Consider the following 17,060-nt stretch of genomic DNA (forward strand, 5'->3'; position numbering starts at 1 on the left):
CTCTCCGTGGTTTTCAAATATTTTTGAAAAAGCTCCATAAAGCCACAAGGGCAGCGCAAAAGAGCCGCATGCGGCTCCAGAATCTATGGCTGCTGACCCCCAGCCTAATGTGTAGGGAATTAATAAGATAGGAGAAGGTGGAACATATTGGCAATGTCGGCACAAACATCAAAATAAGGCCTTTTGAGCAGTTCTAAGGAGGTTTTGGTATACGTTTTCAGCATATTCTCAACAATTCTTGGTCATCAACCCCCACGATTGTCCAGGGTTGACCATAAATCAAAGACTAGATGCCAAAAAGAGTGGAGAAATATGCGAAATAGGTTTAATTTTGGTGTGGACTGAACTCACCTGTAGATCATTCCGGGCGAACCCGTCTGTCGAAGGGATAGGCGAGCAGGGGAATCTGTGGTTGATTCAGGATACATGGAGGCAGGAGGAAGTGATCACAACCAGCCTACCAGGGGTGGTACTATTTTGCCACAATCACGTGAGAAGTATCAGCCACAGTTGTAGATCTCTGCCAGGGAAAAGGAAATGAATGTAAGGTCTTCAATTTCCAATTACGTTTTTTTCCATTAATTTTCTGAACTGCTTTATTCTCACAAGGGTCACACACAGGGCATGCTGGATCCCATCCCAGCTGACTTCGGGCCAGAGGTGGGGGACACCCTGAATCGGTGGCCAGCCGATCGCTGGACACAAGGAGACAGACAACCATTCACGCTCATACCTACGGGCAATTTGGAGTGTCCAATCAGCCTACCATGCATGTTTTTGGTACGTGAGCGGAAACCAGAGTACCCAGAAAAAAACCACGCAGGCCAGTGGAGAACATGAAACACCACAAAGGTGGACTGACCTGCATTCGAACCTCAAAGCTGTGAGGCCGACACACTAACCACTCAGCTGCCAGACTGCCGTCCAATTAAGTAGAGCAGGCATATTTTTTTTTCTAGTTGTTCTATGGATGCGGAAATGCATGGTTGATGCATCAGTCTGTTTATTGTACACTTACGAACTGCAGTTATTATTCTGTTAGATGAATGGGACACATCTAGTGACAGTAACTAACACCACCTCACAATATAAAAACTGTTATGTCTAATTGCTTTGAAACGTGATGAGAAAATAAATACATGACTAGCAACTATGACCAAGCATTCCTTTCTTGGAGAATATAATGGTAAGCTATGTACATTTTTTCTTTACCGCTAGATGGAGCTCTCCCCTCACAATGGCGCTCTGGGTGAAACTTGTTTATCTTTTGACTGATTCAACTGAAAAATTACTAAGCATCTTGTAAACGAAACGCTCACATAAAGCGAATATCTACAGTATGAGGCCAAAAGAAAAATCTAGTTAACTACTAAGCTCAATGAAATTCATTTTTTAGTGCAGGAAGTAACAACAAATAACCGCCTAAGTTTGTCAAAATGGTCAGTTTCTCCTAGGTCTAGTGTATAAATGTGAGAGGACAAAAGCGAGAACCACATTAATCTACTGCTTTCGAGTGACACAATTCTATACATCATTCAAAGCCTCAGCCCAAGAACCAGGTCAGTGCTCCTAAGAGGGCAGTTTACTGAGGGTGAAGCGTCTCATGGTTTAGGTGAGGTCTTGTGACAATAACATAATGGAACATCAATTATCCGACCCAGAAATGTTTTGATTATGACAGTCTGGGTTTTGGTACGTCTGGGAATCGTCCCTTAAGGATGGGGAATGGGGGTACATTTAGGTTTAGTTGGGGATTCTGCTTTGTTTATAATCATGCCAAGTTGCCATGTTCTTCGTTTCTCCATGTCTTCCCGTCAGGTTTGGTTTTGTCATTTGATCCTAAGTCCTTGTTATTTTCTTGTTTTCTTGAGACCCTTGCCACGTTTTATTAAAGTTTAGTCAGAACACCCCATTTCACATCCTCAAAAGCTTCCCTGCATTTGAGTCCTCCACTACGTTCCACGCCCAACATGGCACCCGAGACATAACAGAGAAAGACATTCACGCTCACACTCATACCTAGGGGCAATTTAGAATGTTCAACAAGCCACCATGCATGTTTTTTGGAATGTGGGAGAAAACCGGAGTACGCTGATAAAACCCACACAAACCCGGGGAGAACTCCCCACAGTGAAGACCCATCTGGTATACGTAAACCCCACGACCCCAGAACGATGAGGTCAAAGTGATGACCACTCGTGCACCGAGCGACGTTGATTCTGAATTATTAAAGGTAAAAACAATGTTTATTTTTCTCCTTGCTATGCAGTTGGTTGACCAGTGTGTACCCCGCCTTAACGATAACCTGTCAGCTGGAACAAACAGCAGTCCACGTGAGACCCAACCATGAGAAAGAGCATTTTATGAGGGCATCTCTGGAACAAATTATAGTAACTCACTGCAGTTACAAACTAGGGCTGTTCGATGTGAATCAAATCATATATCAATCTGTTCATTCATTCTGAACCTCTATATCCTCATTAGGGTCGCAGGTGTGTGCTGGAGCCTATCCCAGCTGACTCCCGGCCAGAGGCGGGGGGATACTCCAAATTGGTCGCCAGCCAATCGCAGGGCACAAGGAGATGGGACAACCATGCACTCACACCCATACCTAGGGGGAATTAAGAGTGTCCAATCAACCTACCACACATGTCTTTGGAATGTGGAGGAAACCGACACAGGTCTGGGGGAGAGCATGCAAACTCCACACAGGTGGGCCGGCCCTGGATTTGAACCCAGGCTCATTGAACACTGTAAATTGCCCCTTGTTCTGAGTGTAACCATAAATTATTGTCCGTCTCCGTGTACCCAGCCTGGTGCCTGTGATAGACTCCAGCAACCCCTGCAACCCTTGTGAGGTTAGGCAGTGAGGAAAATGGATGGATCGACATTAGCGGTGTAACGATATGCTGTGTTCAGAATGAGTTTTTTGTTGTACTCAGTCCGGTTTAAATTCAGTTCAAAAGGAGGCATAAAAATAATTACAAAAAATGCTTTAATTTTTGGAAGATTTTTAAAAAATACTTATGTATTAAATGAAAGCAACCCATTTGGTAAGGTAATTAATATAATGGCAAAAATTAGTTCAGATCTAGATTTGTATTACAATCACTGACCAATTATTGTCTAACTTTCTCAACTTTGAAACAACAATGTTTAATTACTTGTCATTGCATAATTACCAGGGTATCACCCGAAGCATGCTTTCAAACAGATTTTAAGCATGCATATTTTATTCCCAAGATTTGTATTGTTTTGTCAGGTAGGTGACCTAGAAAGAAGACCATAATGTGGTGGGAGGGTTTTCGAGCTCAGGCTTGCATTTGCCACAATGCCATTTGTCACGCCTGCAAACTACTTGGTCCGTAGGGTTCGACACTTAGCGTCTGAGGGAGAAATCCCCTATGACTTTGGTTCTTTATGGCACATTTAGATCATGTTATAAATACATTTTAGGATAATAAAATTCATAAAACATAGCGAAAGCAGTACTGAATTGAAAATAACCACATACCATTGCCATCACTGTCATTTTCAAGACCTCCACCAGAACTACCATCATTCTCTAATTCCTTCCAGTTGCTACCTTTATTTTCCATTGTCACCACATAAGTAGGAAGACACTAATAACGTCCACTGAGATGCATTTGATATCCAAATTGCAAGTCAACAGCTTATTAAAACTGCAAGAAAACTACCAGTAACTCCTGTCATTTTGCCAGTCTTCTTTCTGTCCTTTCAGAATGGCCTTTTATTGGGGCCAGCCCAAGGCATACCAGTGAAAAAAAATCATGTCGTCCAACAGCATCTTTTTACCTCACACCTATGAAGTAGGATGGATTATCTTGAAAAAGCAGAAATGGTCATTAATACAGATTTAGTGAGGTTTGTGAACAAGATGGAATTGGACTGTCATGTATGAAGAGTCAAAGTTTCAGATTGTTCAGTCCAGCTCCTTACAAATAGAACAAAAAACAAAGTTATTTGTTTTGTTTAATGTATTTGGGAAATCCCTGTGTGGCCCACAGTGGTACCTCATCCACATACACCCATGGATCAGTATGGAAGATAGCCCTCCCCCACCCCCCACCAACACACATTTTTCCTTGTTTTATGTTCACAGAATATGACAAAGAAGAGTGACATCTGGGACGAGCATTCCAGACTACCCAATTTCAACAGTTACCGAGCTCAACCAGGTCTGGGGTCACAACCCGCACCACAAAACAAAAGGTGACTCTGCAATCTTATCAAATTCTGCCTTGAGACGTGAATATATAATCCCGAGTTCCCTTCCAATTTATTTTAATCACGCCACAAAACAGGTGATGACAGTGGCGATTATGTTGGCATGACCCTGTTAAATAACAGACCTAAATGCAGATATACTACAAAGGCATCAGTTAGTGTCAAGTCATTTGGAGTTTCCAGGGGGTTGTGTGGCCAGAAATCAAAGCAGCCTCTCTGGCAGAAGGGGCCTAACACTGTTTAAGGATTCTTTTCACCAACACTGTTGGCAGACATTACTCCTGATAGATCTAAACCAGGCAACATTTGTTTGTTTGTAACAGAAATATTTAATAGCGAATTATATGATGGCGCCGTTCAAGCGGGAGCCTGTGGCAGTAGCTCTGCACCAAGGGTGTCAGACTCTTATGTTTTTCATGTTTTACAGCCCTTCTTTCTTTTTTTAAATGACATTTTAATATTTCCAAATACATTCCTTTTTACTTTACTTTGTACTTTATACTTTTTACTTTAATGTTTTTACAACTTTCCTTGTTCTGTTAGCCTGGCATTTTTTCGGCCACTTCTTTTTTGTTGTAGGGGGGGGGGGGGGGTGGAACCAGCCAGCCATGCCTACGCTGTCACACACATGGAACTATCTGTTACAATACGCAGCAGAAGGAGCAACACCTCGGTACCACCGGAGGTCTGGAGCTGGACAAAAGTGCCGGGAGAAGAGGCAACGCTTCTGACCAACCATTCCATCGTGGGATGGGATGGAAGAGCTGTCAGCCCCTACCAGCAATGGAGTTGAGGTGTTCTGCCCTACTGCGTTTTTTTTCAGCTTCAGACTACTGAGTAACTGTGCGGATAAGCTTTCAAGAGCGACTCTGCACATTCTCCACCTCGGTCACAGTCTGCTGAAGTTCCCCATCTCGTGGAAGACTTCCTGTGTGTGGTTCCAGTTTTTGTCTTTACAGGGTCTTTTTGAGTCCGATTCAGTTACCGCAACCAAAATGGCGCTGTTTAAGCGGCAGCCGGCGGCCACGGTAGCTCTGTCCACTCTTGTTCATCTTGTGTTTTTGCTGCTTTTATGTTTTAATGATTTGATGATTCCATTTACTTTGATTTGCTTTGTACTTTGTGTTTTTTGCTTTGCTGTTCTGTGGGGTTCCAGTTTTTGTCTTTACAAGGTCTTTTTGAGTCCGATTCAGTTACTGCAACCAAAATGGCGCTGTTTAAGCGGCAGCCGGCGGCCACGGTAGCTCTGTCCACTCTTGTTCGTTTTGTGTTTTTGCTGCTTTTATGTTTTAATGATTAGATGATTCCATTTACTTTGATTTGCTTTGTACTTTGTGCTTTTGCTTTGCAGTTCTGTCTAATCACCCTCTTGCTACTGCCACAATGTAATTTCCCGAATACGGGACGAATAAAGTTATCCAATCCAATCCAATCCAATATTTCAACCAAGCCAATTGCATAGGACCTCAGGATCCATGAAGGCTGAAATAACAAATTCTACAAATAAGATAGGTCAAGGCCATTGCCACTTAAAAATAAAATACCTTATAAAACTTATTTGTAATGTATCTGAATTTGTCAATTCATAGCGATATAATTTTCAGATTTTCTTTCATATTTATTGATTGAATAAATATATTTGTCAAATGGTGCCGGTTTTCTTCCGTCAGATGAAAATCAGACGAAAAAAAGTCAAATGACATATAGTTGGTGAAGGCTTGCTGATCCAAGTATGTTTTCTCAAAATGACCTTAAAAAATAAGAAATATGGTTAGCCACACAAGTGGGTCACCAAAGCTATGTGTTAGCACGTTCGGTATTGGGTATTTTTACGGAAAGCAGCATTAACTGTATTTTCCAAGTTATAATCAAACACGTAAATAGGCTTTATTTGAAAGTATATAAAGTACATCAGGAAATAAACACATCTTAGACTATAAAAACAATAAATATTCATTCATTCATTTTCTGAACCGCTTCATCCTCACTAGGGACGCGGGTGGTGCTGGAGCCAGAGGCAGGGGAAAAACCTGAATCGGTGGCCAGTCGATCGCCGGGCTTGAGGAGACAGACAACCATTCACACCCGCACTCATACCTAGGGGAAAATTAGCAAAGTAGAGTGTCCAATCAGCCTAGCATGCATGTTTTTGGAATGTGGGAGGAAACCAGTAACCCACACAGGCCGAGGGAGAACATGCAAACTCCAACCATGCAAAAGCTGACCAGGATTTAAACCCAGGACGCCAAAGCTGTGAGGCCCACGCACTAACCAATCAGCCGCTGGGCCCCAACAATAAATATAAAAAGTAAATAAAAATAAATAAAATTCTATATAAACTGAACATCTTCAGCATTAAGAAAATAATCATATTCCCTGTATGTCAGTGCACCACTTTTCTGTAAAAGGGCATTTACAGTAAGGCTGTGCCATAAAATACTATTGCTGATTTTACAAGTACATTTATGGTGGTCTGGAAATTTTGCAGTAGTTAGGCTGCAGTGATGATGACATGACATTTTTGAAAATTGCACTTCCCAAGTTGTATAATATTTTTTTAAGAATAACAGAAACACAACGATGCTGCCTTTGTCTTGATAAGAGTATTTAGCTGAGATGAACCAAAGACCAACTGACTTTATTTAAATCTTTATTCTTGTTATTTCTGATTTTCCCAGCTGTTTTGATTTTGTCCTAACAACTTGTTTCCAGTAGAAGTAAGCCATGAGTCGTCAGGAGAATTGTTTACAACATTCATTGTTCTAATTTTAATGTCAAAGAGGGCCAGGAATTTGTTTTGTTTTATTTGGCTTTGTATTGCCTTGTTGTCCATACATCATGGTTGGCACTATCAGCCCCAAGGGTCACTTTAGAATTTTATTAAACACGTTCATTGATTTAGATGGAGGCTAAAGTTGGTGACAATCCTGTGTTGTCTATTAGTTATGCAGCACACCTGCCTGAAATAAGCTGGAGAGCAGCTGCTACTTCTGCTGCATCTGCTGGGACTGCAGCACTGCGGTACGCGACACACACAACCTGGCACAAGTTTGAGGGCTCAGATTTGCCGCACTAATGGGCCAGGCTGCACTTTCTTAGATTGAAAGCTGCAAACTGATGACACTTGGTACAAAATGAAATGCGAAGACAGGAGATGACAATGGAGGGCAATTGCAGGATTGTATTGATGTATCCAACTATTAGGATCTATGCTTAAAGCGGCGCGAAAATGCAACAACATATACATTTCTACACACACAAAAACACATATCTATCAATATATCTATCTCTCTTCCTCTCTCTAAACATACATGTACAGACGCTCCCCTACTTACGAACATTCAAGTTACGAACAACGGTACATATGAACATGTCTGCAAATTGCGTTTATGTCGAAAAATGTTCGTAAATTTGATTTTATATTGCGCGCCTTTTTCCGAGTAGTTCTTCGTTCCGCCGCTAACACAGATGCTTGGCGCTGTGAGAGCTCAGCTCACCCAGCATCCACCTCCTTCTGCCCAGTTCGTTGCAGTGCGGAAGTTGCGCAAGTGAGTGACGTATCTCCAGTGCACTACGAACCTTTTTCATTTTTATCATTAAATATATCGTGCATCCACTATTCAAAATGGTTGGTGAAAAGTGAAAGGCTTCTAGTGAGGGAGGTGCAAGGAAGAGGCAATAATAAAGAAGATTGATGCGTGTGAGAAAGTGGTGAGCGAATACAACTTGGATCGTTCGACCATCAGTACCATTTATAAACAGAGATCGAGCAGCAGGACACAAATAATGAACGTTGCACAAAGGTTGCAAATCAATTGAATGATGCCATACAGTGCTATCGCATCATTTATGATGAAAAAAAGAAGAAAACTGCAACCGTCATTAGATAGCTTCTTTCGGCCAGTTTCTCGTAAATCTCTCTCCATCTCTCTAATGTATACAGTACTGTATGTGTTCTCTCCACTCTATTAGATGTTTTTTTCAGTACAAACCAATGCTGGTTACATATACAAGCCTTAAACATACTAAAACACTTATATAAACCTTCAACATACTTATATAGGCCTTAAACATAAATCATAATGCATAATATAGCACTGAAGCAACTTACGAACAAATTCAACTTATGAACAAGTGCTCGGAACGTAACTATATGTATATGTGTATGTGTATGTATGTCTGTGTATGTATGTCTTTGTGTATGTGTGTGTATGTGTGTATGTGTGTATGTGTACGTGCATGTGCGTGTATGTGTATATAAACATACATATACATATCTATACATATGTATACATATCTATACATATGTATACATATACACATTCATATTTGGAATAATTTGTATTTGCATGTAACAAAATCAAACACCTGTTTTGAACCTGTTTTTAATCATTTTCCTTTCCCCGTTTGCAATTTGACCTTCAAATCATAATCCAGATTTAAACCCATGATGCTTACTTCATGTCCTAGTCAAAATAAAACAAAGTACTTCTCAATGGAAACCCAGATATAAAACTAAGATTTTGAAACCCCACATAGATTTTAAAGCTAAACCCTTGCTTGCACGACTTATTTGGAATATTTACCTAAATCACTATCTCCTTCTTAGATACTATCAGGATAAAGTAGTAACACGACCCTACTACTATAGCAAAGCACCTGTTAATGCATGTTTTCATCTCAAATTGGCCTAACACACCAAGAAAGCCATTCTCAAACAATTGTTGCGGGATTTTCTGAAAAAGATTAGTAGTACATAAGAGAGAAAGAGCCAGTAAAGGTAACACACTGATTATAGATTTCGCAGCTGAATATTGGTAACATTGCTCTGCATGACTAAAGAGTAGAGAGTGTCATCAAATGACAACCACAGTAAAGATTAATGGGTCAGTGAATACAACAAAGCCTGGTTAAAGGGCTTAAAATAATTTGACTCAAAGAAAAACAGCGCTAGCACAGAGCTCTTCTCATACCTCATCACAAAACAAAAAGCAAAACTGAGTCAGAAAAGGTTGATTTTCACTGTTTCCTATCCCTATATACTCCCACACCAAGCCTGAATGGAATCCCTCTTGAGACGGTTCTTAGGAAAGTGAGGCAAGAATTCAGGCAGGCAGGCATTGCTGGCCTGGAAAGGACCATACGCTGTTTGTGTTGTAAGTTGGCAGCAGTGGTAAACACACAGAGCTCCAACCAGATGGCTGAAGAACAAGGGTGACGGGCAAAAAGACAAAAATTAGCCAGGGGTAACCTACAAGGGAGTTCAGTCGGGCAAATGCAGCAGGCTTGTTGCATCATCAGAAACTAGGATATTCATTTTAGGATCAAAGTCAAACATTCAGTCAGAAATACAGTGCTGTGAAAAAGTATATGCCCCCTTCCTGATTTCTGTGTTTTTTGCATATTCATCAAAACCCAAGTTTCAGACCATCAAAGCAATTTTTGTATGACATGGATTCAACCAAAGAAAAGAGTAAATGCAGCTTTTAAATTATGATTTTATTTACCAAGGCAGAAATAATTACAAACTTGTCTGGCCCTCTGAGAAAAAGTAATTGCCCCCATTTGTTAAATCACAAAATAACTGTGACTAACCACAATTGTAGTAAAGCGGAGTTCAAATTAATCTTTTTTTTCTTACATAGCTCAAGGGGCAGCCATTTTGTCCAAAACAGTCCACTGCTGTCTATTTAAAATAACACCACAAAATCTTTGATGAGCCACCTCATGGTGAAGGGGTTCACTCAGCTGACTTCCGTGTGGGCAAGCATGGGATCGATTCCCGCTCAGTGGTATGATTGGGTGTGTGAATGGTTGTCTGTCCCTCTGTGCACCCTACGGCCGACTGGTGACCAGTGTATGGTGTAATGTGCCTTTCGTCCGGAATAGGCGCCAGCAACCTACACAAGCCTTGCGAGGATGTGCAGTATGGAAGATGAATGAAAAATATTTCATGAAGAGATATAAATGTTAGTTGACCAAAGCGGAATAAGGATTTATGGTGTATCTGCCATGACTAGCATAACTAGGGGTTGATAACATGGGGTTTGACCACACAACAGATTATTCAAAAGAAATATCTACTGTATTTATTATTTAGTATAACATGCAATATGTTGTACTGAAGCAAAATTTGGGTGTGCGTTATACATGAGGTCTTTGCTGTTATGACCAAATTGCAAGGTTTTCGGAGGTTTCGATGTCTGTCAATTTTAATTTCTTTCTCGGCCTGTTTCAAGAGAAGGCTAGATGGCAGACTACACACCCACACTAGCACTGTTCGGTCAAAGTGTTCCAAAAAGTATTAAAACTGCAGCTTTCTTCAAAAATAGGGTGAATCAAATATATTTTGACAAGATTTAATACAATTTGGGGAGTATTTGATGTACCAATCATCAATTAGTGTTCATAGTGTGGTCTAAGTTAAATTGGCGGTGTTCGGGACGTTAGGTCATTAGTGTTCATTCACATAGCATCTACAACGCATCAGTCAATGAATTTTCAAATTTTTATTTGGATATCCCAAATATGGCACGTCAGAGAAACCAAAAAAAAAACAATCTGTATATGATGCTCATTCAATCTAAATGTTTTTGATTATGCTGACCTTAACGGCAATAGAGCAGCTTCCAGAGACTTTACTGTATCAGAGACAAATTTTAGACAATGGAGAAAGCAAAAAGTGATCCTGAAAGAAATGAATAAACCCAAGAAAGCATGGCGAGGGAAAAAAGTGCTGTACCCTGATATGGAGAAGTAACTTTATGAATGCAGAGCTGCCAACTACCTCGGAATAAGAACCCAAACTCTGGGACCCTGGACAACCTCCCCAAACCCCGTAAATCCCCGAAAATTGTACCTCGAAAGTCACACTATCGCTACGGATTCCCCCATCTTGATTCAACAGCACAGTAAACCGGAAAAATTTGGTAACATGAGTGCCTCGTGAATCATCGGAGTTACAAGTTCTGACAAATGATTTGTCTTGTGAAACTTAGTGGCAATCAATTCGTAATCGATTGCATAGGTTGCATCTATTGCTTTAACCCTTTCATTCTTTTTTTCCCCATAAGGAAAGTATCATTAAGACTGACTAAACCACTAGTCTATTGTTTTGAAACAATTCCTATCATTTCAGGGCTTGTTTTAAAGCAGTGGTTAACCCTGTTGGAGCTGCCCAACCCCACCAGTTTCACATGCCCATTCACCGAACCACACCAATTTCATATGCGCATTTCACCAAACCCAACTTTAGTGTAAAATATATTTTTTATTTCAAGATATAATTCCCTGCAGCACTGATTGGCCAAGCAATATCACATGATCATCTGCAACCAGTACTAGTCAAATGAGGCATGTTATCGTGAATAGACAAGATGAGTCGATGATGTCTTGACCTCCGCAGCAGAGGCTCCATCAACCACTGAGACCGACCCCTTATCAATCTGCCTCCTCGACATAAGCGCAAAATGGATCCCAATTCGGATGAATCTTTTTAAAAATCCAGACAGGCAGAGTTTTATTGCATCTTCTTGGACGAAATATCCCATGTTGACACCGTCTCCACGCACAACATGCATGTGCGACTTCGGCGTGACACATGGAATTACTGACAGTAAAACGCACGTAGAAAGACCCAAGTACGAAGATAAACCAGTTTTCATTATGCTGTATTTTTTCAAGGTGGCAGAAACACTTTCAATTATTGTGAAAACATGATAACAGTTTGATTTGAATTCTCATGTTATTTTTTTTAAATACAATTTATATCGATTTTGCGTGAATCGCATTCACCCTGGAAAACTCCAGAAACGGGATAATGGTACTTCTGAATGTGGGTTGACGGAGTTTGGCAGCTCTGTGAATCTAGTGATCTAGAAGATCTAGTGAGTACATTATCACATCACCTCACATTAGACTTCAAGCTGGAAAGTTGTGCAAAAATTCCACCTTCAATCCCTTTAATGGATGGGCACAAAAGTTTATGATGGGGCATGGACTTTCAATATGCCAGTGGAGTGCTGTCAGGGCCTTCAAGGCCTTCCCTGCAGGCCTAAGAAATATCTGAATCACAAACTGATGTTAATTATATTTTTCCCATGACTACTTATTAAATAATTCCAAATTGTCCGTCAGCTTCCTTTCATTGCTTTCCCCTTGGTTGCACTGCTTCCAGATGTGTTTTCATATTGAAGCATTTAACCAATCACATTTCAGCATTTATTTGTTGCCAGGGTCAGAAATCTGCCTTAAGGCCTTCACAATCAGTTCTGCAGGCTCTGCTGCATTAAACAAGCGTCGATAAGACTGTTGCTTTAACCAATCAGAATTTGATTTGATGACACCAAGGCCTTCTAGCAGGCGTAGGGATTTGTCATTGCTTTCACCAACTATGATTGGCTAGTGATAGAGTAGGCGGGCCAAAGCCAGAGTGAACCAGCCAGAGCTCGCAAACTCCACCCACAATGGCCGACGGAGGAAACAGATGGATTTGGTTGCAGATTTTCTGACTAAGCCATTTTCCAGAAAAAAATGGACATCATTAAGAAAGGGTGGTCAACTCCAAAGTTAGCAAGCCTGTTACAACCGAGAAAATGGTTTGTTCGCCACTTTCAGTTCGCTAACCACGAGCACTATCCCTGGCTTACGGGCTCCAAGGAACCCTGCAAATTGTATTGCTGGGAGTGCTTGTTATTTGCCACCGATCGACGGTGTTTGGAGCAACACTGGATTTGCAAACTTGACTTGTTTAACCAAAGCAGCAACGAGACACCAACCCACTGCCGGACACTTACAAGCAATGGTGATCTCCAAAACTTTTGGGGAAACCCGAGTGTTGTTACAGTTCAGCGAGCGAATGCGCAGGTAAACAGAGCGCCACAACGAAAAGGTAAAGAAAAATAAGGAAATCTTAAAAAGTTTGATAGACTGTGTAAGCTTTCATTTCGGGTACATGATGAAAGCACTGCATCCCCAAGCAAAGGAAATTATGTGAAACTTCTTTCTCTCATTGCAGAGGGAAACAAAGATTCACAATACCACCTGTCCACTAAGTGTTTAGTGGCACGTCAGAAAAAATACATAACAACCTGATCACTGCTATTGCTGAAGTGATGGAGGAAGATATGAGAATGGAAATAAATGTATTGTTTGTCTCTGTAATGGTGAATGAGTCTGTGCGGGGTGCTGATGGATTTAAAGCATATCTGGATGATTTTGAATTTTGTTTTCTGCTTCACACATTTAATGGCATTTTTGAGGATTCAGATGTGCTTTTTTTCCAATACTACAGAACAACAAACTGGATGTACAGATTTGTCTTGCAAGAGTAAAGGAGTTTTGTGACAGTTGAGGGTGGGAGGAGCCAATATGAGGAAATGTATGAGGCCATTGAACGCAAGTGCTCCAAGCGCACGAAGAGGTCAAGCGCTCCACGACAGGATTCTGGAAAACATTATTTGCCAGACGTGTACCAGATTTCAAGAACACAAAAGACTGATGTTTCTCTCCCTCCTCGACCCGCAGAAGTTTAGGGAATACCAGAAAACTAGCTAAGCAGGCTAAGAACGGAACTGATTGTAATGTATGCCACAGATGATTTTACAGGAAAATCTCCAACTGATCTCCTTGACTTCCTTTCGTCTGAGTGAGAGCATGGGGCGGCTGTGCACATTAGTGGGTTTGACAGTGACCATAACCGTGCTTCTGTTGAACTGACATTTACAGAATCAAAACTTATGCCAGTAATACAACAGGACAAACTCTACTGCATTATCTTTGATGTAGATAGAAAATAATTTCTTGATGGACCTGAAACGCACATGTAATGTGTACGACAGTAATTGAAATCTCCTTGAGGAAAGAAAGGAGGATGGATCTTGTGTATAAATAAAAATTGTTTTGGTGAGTAAAATGTCTATTTTCCTAAATAATATTTAAATTTTTAGATTATTGATTATTTTCATGTGTCGCAGCTGGAGCTGCATTAAATGTTTTATAGCCATAAAATACTTGAGGGTTGGATTGATTCACACACAGCACTACTGAAGGCCTAGGTGTGAAATGCACGGCCCGCCACTCCAATATGCCAAAGAACAAAGTTATCACAGAAGTGGCCAAATGATTTAGAAAAGATCAATTCATTCAAAGTTTTATTTAAAAAATATCTATATCTATATATAACGTACCAACAGTAGGACACACTTATGGCCCCATGCCTAACATTAACGGAGTAGTAGAATATTAATTGAAGCATTGTGATTTTCTATAGGATGTAAATAAAAGATCTGACAGCCTCATTGTCTTCTTGTGTGCACCCATTACATCAGATTACCTACAGAAGCCCCTTAGTGTCTGGGCATCCGAGCATGAGACTGACTCCGGATTTCCTGAGGCATAAAGGGTTAACATTGTGCTATTTATTCATGTCTACATATAGGCTGTAGGCCTGCCCACATTGTGTCAAAGGCAATTATTGTTTACGGTAGATGCATTTGCTGACTGATTTATATGCTACCCTGGGGTAACTGTAGCTACACCACTTACGTTGATCCAACATGTCTCGGCATGGCAACGTGTCCAGGTCATGCCATGAATTGCCAATGCAATCTGTGCTATTACAGTCACCTTGATATATTGCGAGACCAACGCCAAGAGCACCGTTTTAACCATGAACCAATCGGTAGACCTGGGCGATAAAACGGTAACTATCAACAAATACTTTTTGTTAACAAAAATAATTAAAACTTTTGATGAAAGTTTATACTGTATTTTCACGACTATATGTTGCATCGCATTTAAAGCCACAGTGTCAGTAACGAGTGCTATTTCTGTATTTAACACACAAAGGGCGCATCGTTTTTGAAGATGCAGCCGGGCATGGCAAAACATGCACTAGCTTAAACATATGGACACACGCTAAAAACACATTTTTAAAAAGGCAACGGAAGCAAAACTGAGTTCGGTTGTACTTTATTCACGTCATCATCACCCACAAATCCATCAAAGTCCTAATTTTCGGTGTCAGAATTGAACAATTGTCCAAATGAGTCATCGAAAACGTTTTTGTTTTATACGTTCATCCAGGCGGCCAAAATCCATTAGCAAATGGTAGCTAGCGTAACTAGCCCGGCGCTGCCTGCCACCCTTCGTAAAGCTGTGTTGATGTCGATGTCCAGGCCACTATTGATTCGCAAATAGTAGCTAGCCAGTAGCTAGTGTAACTAGCCTGGCGCTGCCTGCCACCCGTCGTAAAGCTGTGTCGATATCGATGTCCACGCCAACATCTAAAGGCAGGAGTTCTTTTGTAAATCCAGCTGGAATTACGGCGAACACCAGATTATTGTGCTCGCTGTTATACTGGGTGTATTGACAAAAGAACTATATATCCCAGGAGTCACTGCACATTACTTTTTCTACGGGGAATAGTAGAGTCGGGGGCTGCATGCCATAGAGGATGGTGTACCTTATCGACTGATAGATTTTATTTTATCGTGATAACAATTTTAGTATTGGTCCATATATAAAGCACACATGATTATAAGGCACTCTGTCTATTTCGCAGGAAATTTAAGACTTTACAGCCTTCTAGTCATGAAAACACAGTAAATATAAGGTGCAATTACACCACCCGAACACAACAAAGAACAGGGGGGCTGATGCAGCCTGAATGCTAGTTTGAGACCAACCAAGAAAATGGTGATGAACAACTAGCATGGTTTCCAATACAGCGGCGCAGACACAGCATGGAAGCAAAAGGACTGTAACACAGCCAAAATGAGCTATTATGTGATGCAGGACAACAGCGAGCCTAGTCACTAAAATAGGCCTAGGCAAACCAGTGTGCTGCCTCGAAGGGCTGCTGTAGGTGCAGGTTTTTGTGCCAACCGATCCAGCACAGAGCCTTTGACCGATGAGATTTCTGCAAAAAAAAACAAGAAGCACCCGTTTGTGACTTGTAGAACACCAAATTGGTGAAAAGGTGTCCTCTTTATGGGTTGGAATGAAAACCCACACCCACTGTGACCCGTTGTGGAATAGTTTGACGCCCTGAATGGTCCAAGTGAAGTCTCTCTGTTCTGTACTTTATCTGCACTTACGATGGCCCTCGAGAGATTGAGGCTGATTGAAAATGTCCTTCACCCATCTCCTCATTTCAGGACAGCCTGTCCATTTTTGGGTCAGACACTCTTCCACTCTGGAATTGCCCATGGAGAGAAGTGACGAGCTGGTGTAGGCATACTCATTGTACCCCGGCTCGGTGGGTTTTATCCCAGTGGACAAGAAGGGAGCATACATCCGCCCCCGGTTGGGCAGACCAGGTCTGACTGTTGTTTGCGCTTAGCAGTGGCGGGCCGTCTGGGCCTTCAATGCCTTCTCTGTTGGCCTACGAAATATCCAAATCATATATTAGATTTTGTCCATCAATAATTATTAAAGAATTCCAAATTGTCTGTTAGATTTCTTTCATTGCTTTATCCCCTGGTTGCACTGCTTCCAGATGTGCGTTTTCATAATGAAGCATTTAACCAATCACATTTCAGCCATTATTTGTTGCCAGGGTCAGAAATCTGCCTAAAGGCCTTCACAATCAGTTCTGCGGGCTCTGCTGCATTAAACAAGCGCCGATAAGACTGTTGCCTTAACCAATCAGAATTTGATTTGGTTACACCAAAGCCATTTCGCAGGCTGAGGGATACGCCATCGCTTTCACCATCTATGATTGGCTAGTGATAGAGTCGGTCAGACCAAAGCCAAATTGAGCCAGCTATAGATCGCAAACTCCACCCACAATAGCGGACGGAGGAAAACAA

The 17,060-nt window shown here is 41.2% G+C and overlaps 1 protein-coding gene across 2 annotated transcripts in view; it reads right to left on the bottom strand.

The window, feature by feature from the left end:
- kcnab2a (potassium voltage-gated channel subfamily A regulatory beta subunit 2a) overlaps positions 1-17,060 on the bottom strand; it is a 93,143-nt gene that overhangs the window by 63,940 nt on the left and 12,143 nt on the right. The window contains exon 2 of one of the 2 annotated variants that reach the window (XM_077727198.1): positions 352-520. In XM_077727198.1, the coding sequence (XP_077583324.1) occupies positions 352-428 (77 nt within the window). In that variant the 5' untranslated portion in view covers positions 429-520. Of the gene's footprint in view, positions 1-351; positions 521-17,060 lie in introns of those variants that run through there. The other variant, XM_077727197.1, reaches the window with a different exon arrangement.

Source organism: Stigmatopora nigra, chromosome 10 (assembly GCF_051989575.1).
Source record: "Stigmatopora nigra isolate UIUO_SnigA chromosome 10, RoL_Snig_1.1, whole genome shotgun sequence".
NCBI lineage: Eukaryota > Metazoa > Chordata > Actinopteri > Syngnathiformes > Syngnathidae > Stigmatopora > Stigmatopora nigra.